Source organism: Triticum dicoccoides, chromosome 5B (assembly GCF_002162155.2).
Source record: "Triticum dicoccoides isolate Atlit2015 ecotype Zavitan chromosome 5B, WEW_v2.0, whole genome shotgun sequence".
Lineage (NCBI taxonomy): Eukaryota > Viridiplantae > Streptophyta > Magnoliopsida > Poales > Poaceae > Triticum > Triticum dicoccoides.
In genome coordinates this window covers 478382693-478387918 of record NC_041389.1, presented here as the reverse complement: position 1 = coordinate 478387918, position 5226 = coordinate 478382693, and the positions used below count along the sequence as shown (strand labels likewise).

Here is a 5226-nt window from a genome sequence, read left to right as displayed (position 1 = left end):
TAAATTCAAATTTCAATATGAAATCCAATTTGATACACAACCAAGTTGAAGTATGAATCATTTTGAAACCAAAATTCAATCTTAGAAACGAATTTTGAATTGAAACAAAACTAAGTCAAGTTATAAATGAAATTCATTTTAACCAAAACCCTAACACATACACCCTAGGAAGTTGAACCAAATGGAGAAGAACCAAATCCTATCCTAAGCCAAACTACTTTGCTAGTGTGTGTGCTTGGTTCTTATTTGTCATTCATGCAAGCATTTCCTTTGAATGTATTATGTTTTTATGTATGTTGTATGTGTTTGTTCAACTTTTAGATTGCAAGGAGTGCAACCCCTGTGAGTGTGAGCAATGCACAAGTGACATCAATAACCAAGGCTAGTTTCACTTTGATTATGACTCCCCTACTTTGATTATGTATTGTAGTATGCCACGATAGGTATGTGAGTTCAGGCTTAAGCTATGACATTGTATTGATACCTAGTAGCAAAAACTTAGGTTCCATTACCCTGTTCCTTGTAACCAAAATGTAGACAATGATTAGCTTGCTATGATATAACGGGGTTGGAATCACACTAGAAGACATGTTACCGTATATTGGTTGGCTACCTAATGACAACTTAACTAATCAATCATCTAGGTGGATTAGCTTTGATTGGGACATCAGGGTGTGATTTTGGTGGGGCCTGCCGCCCAGGTTCAAAGGGACTGTATGAGTTTCAAGTTAAGTAGCTTCCACATGTAACCATGAGTCATATGGCTCTGTCTTGACCAAGTAAGTTGTGGGAACCATCCCGGGTAGACCAGCAGATGTAGGTGCGTAGGTTGCAGTGGGTCTACCTGGTGGAGCAAGCAACTGTCTCACAAAAGTCTCGTCCTGGTCTACTTGGGTACTCTACAGTTGAGTTTAGTAGCAGAAGGGTGCGACTTGGTCTTGCGGCTAAAGTACACAAACCTCTGGAGAGTGTGCAAACTGATCATGATTAGTTGTGTCCTCGGTTATGGACAACTTTGAGCAACATGGCTGAAAACTCTCTAGAAGATCTCATCATCATCTCTTAAAAAAACTTGGTAGGTTAAACAATGGGATAGGTCTCTGCTTGGTGACATTAATGGTGTGATGCTATTGGTCAAACTAGTGGGCTAAAGGTCCAGGGTTGTTGTGAGATGCCGTGGACCTAAGTATGCTACGGATTGTTGTGAGATGTAGTGTGTCCTACAAAGTATTTGCTCGTCTTCTCCTCGTTGCAGTCTGCAAAGTATTTGCCTGTCACCCCTTCAGCTGATGGCTGAGCCCTACATAGCAAGTGGTTGCTGCTCCCTGGGAATGAAACCCCAAGGCATCCTCTATTAGACAAGGTTAATTTTCAGAAGAAAGTACAGAATGAAATATTCGTTACTCGAAGGTAAGGGTAGAGAAGAACCTGGGGTACATTCTTCCAGATCAAGCAAGTGGCAACTTGAATTGCCTCTGCAAGTTAAAAAGGAAATTCATAACGTCGTGGAGACATAAAGGAACTTGTCAGAAAATGGTGCATAGCTAAAACTTGATGACATTTGGCAAATACATTCACAAGAACAGAAAAATAAGCCGTGGAGCATACTCATGACAGCATAGGAGTGCCTCATCAAATTGGTCATGATTACTCCAGGATGAAGGGAATTAACCGTGATGTTAGCTCCTTCCTCCTGTTTCAGTAACATACTGTTTATATGGTGCATCAGAATAGTCTACCTGGTAGACCAGCAGATGTAGGTGTGTAGGGTGGAGTGGGTCTACCTGGTAGAGCAAGCAACTGCCTCACAAAAGTCTCGTCCTGATCTACCTGGCTACTCTACATTTGAGTTTAGTACCAGAAGGGTGCAACTTGGTCTTGCAGGTAAAATACACAAACCTCTGGAGAGTTTGCAAACTGATCATGATTAACCGTGTCCTCGGTTATGGACAAATTTGAGCAGCATGGCTGAAAACTCTTTGGAAGATCTCATCATCATCTCTTAAAAAAACTTGGTGGGTTGAACAATGGGATAGGTCTCTGCTTGGTGACACTGATGGTGTGATGCTATTGGTCAAACTAGTGGGCTAAAGGTCCAGGGCTGTTGTGAGATGCCGTGGACCCAAGTATGCTACGGATTGTTGTGAGATGTAGTGTGTCCTATGTATAGAGTAGATCCACTTATATACGAAGATTGTATAGAACTATCGCTTTACGGAAACGGAGCCAAATTTCCACTTATTCGAAAAGCATGTAGGTGAGATAGGACTGTTATAATTCTTGTGGAACTTGCCCATACATTAAATGTATTGATGCCTAGCGGCTGCAACGTATCATGTTGCAGGTGACTACTTCGAGGAGTGACTTACGTACGGGCTACGTGCATCCACTGAACATGGTTCCTCGTGGCGTAGATGGAGCTCTACCAAAAACTACTTCATTAGGATTTGCTTATGTTTCCACTTTGGTGAACTCTTTATGTTTGTAAGATTATTCATTTGGCTAACCTCTGATAGTGGTTTGTAAGACTTATGTTAATTCTAGATTATTGCGATGTAATTGGACGATACATTTATGTCTGTTATTAGATCGGTATCGTCTATGCTGGCGATTCGATCCAGGGGCTGGCATGATAAGCACGGGGAGCATCAGCAGAGCAATAGCATTCATGTCTTTGTTGCAAATGGCCGCCTGCCAGAGACCCGAAGCTCATAATGACGCTGACCAGGACGTGCCCCCACTGGGGACTCCATCAATCCCGAAATTACTCTACGACGATAGCCGGCTTTTTCTTTTTATGCTCTATACCGAAAAATTATCAGGCAACGCCAAAATATCTCTGAAACTTGGGTGACATTTCAGGCAACAGAAATCTGAAACTAGGACGACATATACCAGTCCCACTAACCCAATCCAGAACAGATCGGCAAATACATTAGAGAAATTTAACCAGGGTGCATACTGATCTGAGGTCACGATCCAGACAACAAGCACGAAAATTTGTTAATGAACGACACTGGTTCACTTCACCATGCATGCGGTAGGTTCCTACTATGCCTTCCTCTCGCCTGCTTTCAGATCTGACTCGCAGACTTGACCAGCTCCTCGCTGAATTCCCAGAGTTGCTTCGCCAAGACGTCGCTCTCTGCCAATTTGCTCGTCTTCTCCTCGTTGCAGTCCGCAAAGTATTTGCCTGTGACTCCCTTCAGCTGATGGCTGAGCCCTACATAGCAGGTGGTTGCTGCTCCCTGCAAATGAAACAGAGCAAGGCATCCTCTATTAGACAAGGTTAAATTTCAGAAGAAACTACACAATGAAATGTTCTTTACTCGAAGATAAGAGTAGAGAAGAACCTGGGGTACATTCTTCCAGATCAAGCAAGTGACAACTTGAATTGCCTCTGCAAATTAAAATGAAAATTCATAACGCCGTGGAGACATAAAGGCACTTGTCAGAAAATGGTGCATAGCTAAAACTTGATGACATTCGACAAATACATTCACAAGAACAGAAAGATGAGCCGGGGAGCGTACTCATGACAGCATAGGAGTGCCTCATCAAATTGGTCATGATTACTCCAGGATGAAGGGAATTAACCGTGATGTTAGCTCCTTCCTCCTGTTTCAGTAACATGCAGTTTATTGTGGGTCAGAATAGTTTGAAACTTTTTAAGACGCTCCCAATTAGTATGAGCCCTCTATTTAGCATTGATCTTCCTCTGAATAAATAAGGTAGAAGGGCGAAAATTTGGAGAGAAATATTACCTTGAGCCGTCTGGAGAGCTCTTTAGCGTGTAGTATGTTGGCAAGCTTGGATTGTCCATAGGCCGACCTTCTGTCGAATCTGCCAGTGCAAAAACCATAACAGTTCAGTCGACAGTAGATCTCCAATTCCAAAGAATCATAAGGAACTCATACGTTTTCTTGTCATTGAGTTTATCGAACTGGATCCCCTTCGGATAGGTATGCTCGTGGGCGATCGATGACAGGTTCACGATGCGGCCCTCGATACCCGTAGACTCAGCAGTGGCTTTCATGTTGTCAAGCAGCAGGTTGGTGAGCAGAAAGTGACCTGATTGAGCGCAATATGTGGCACAAATGTTAGTATCAGGATACTGATACTGTCAGTTCTCTAAATATTGAGGTGTTGACTACTACTGCTATACAAGGGACAACATTTACCTTGGTGATTGGTGGCGAACTGCATCTCGACACCATCTTCGGAGAGCTGGAAGGGACAGAACATCACACCTGCATTGTTTCTGCAGAGCACAAGGGTTTTGGACGGCTTGGTTATTCAGAGCAGGGTACATATGGAAGAAGAAAATGGAGTATCATAAGATCGAGATGAAGGGGTTGGCCGGTTGGTTACATCAAGATGTTGAGAGGGAGGTTCATGGAGTTGAACTGGTCCGCGAAGGCCCTGACGGACTGGAGGGAGCTGAGGTCGAGCTTCAGGACGTCGACCCGGGCGGTCGGGTTCGCCTCCATTATGCTCTTCTTCGCCTCCAAAGCGGCCTCCGTGTTCCTCGCCGCGATGATGACATGGGCTCCTCTCAGGGCGAAGACCCTCGACGTCTCCAGGCCGATGCCGCTAGGCCCTCCTGTGAATGAACAAAACACGAGTCTCAGAGTTTCCTAGCCCTGAATGGATCCTTCGAACATGCTACAAAAGGGATTGATTGTGACAGAACTTGAAGTTTACTCGAACATATTGATACTGTAGTTGTTACCTGTGATGACGACGGTGAGGTTTGAGGCGTCGACGCCGTCGGTGACCTGCTCCGCCGTGGACGCCGACCCGAACCCGCTCGCTCCCGGCCTGCCGGTGATGAGCGACAGGAGACCCATCTGATGACTCTCAGCTCCCAACACTAAAAGAAAGCTCGTGATGTGGTAGGAGTAACATATGCGGCATGCACATTTAACAGCGTAAGCGTGGAACAGGTCAAAAACACTGCTATAACAGAACAAGAAGACAAGAACAAAATTTGAGCCCCCAAGAACAAGAGGTAGTCGATGAGCATCATTCTGGGCATCATCGAGTCTCATCCACCCGACGGATTGATCGATGGAAAGATCACTTTTTGTCTGCTGATTCGCTAATTCTTCTCGGTCACCACCTGGAGAAAAGCCGTCCGATCGTGTTAGTTTATACATTTCGTTACTTCTGCCAGCACGGGCACGGGGGAGCTCCTATTTGGCGCGTGAGGCGCTGGCAACATGC

At 44.7% G+C, this 5226-nt stretch overlaps 1 protein-coding gene across 1 annotated transcript; it reads right to left on the bottom strand.

Moving 5' to 3' along the window:
* Positions 1-2955: 2955 nt before the first annotated feature.
* On the bottom strand, positions 2956-4873 carry LOC119305816 (short-chain dehydrogenase TIC 32 B, chloroplastic-like). Its single transcript, XM_037582232.1, has 8 exons — positions 4733-4873; positions 4372-4603; positions 4182-4261; positions 3918-4071; positions 3765-3843; positions 3534-3618; positions 3354-3400; positions 2956-3248 (listed from the first exon to the last, which is right to left on the bottom strand). The coding sequence occupies exons 1-8, from the start codon at positions 4848-4850 to the stop codon at positions 3075-3077; spliced, it is 969 nt and encodes a 322-aa protein (XP_037438129.1). The 5' UTR covers positions 4851-4873; the 3' UTR covers positions 2956-3074.
* Positions 4874-5226: the final 353 nt, after the last annotated feature.

Bases quoted from the DNA above. Each gene is read 5' to 3' on its own strand.
- LOC119305816 (XM_037582232.1), bottom strand. From the start codon at position 4,850: ATGGGTCTCCTGTCGCTCATCACCGGCAGGCCGGGAGCGAGCGGGTTC. The intron at 4,262-4,371 runs GTAACCAACCGG...TGTGCTCTGCAG, and splicing joins CTCCCTCTCAACATCTTGAT to AAACAATGCAGGTGTGATGT. The intron at 4,072-4,181 runs GTAAATGTTGTC...GCGCTCAATCAG, and splicing joins GTTCGCCACCAATCACCAAG to GTCACTTTCTGCTCACCAAC.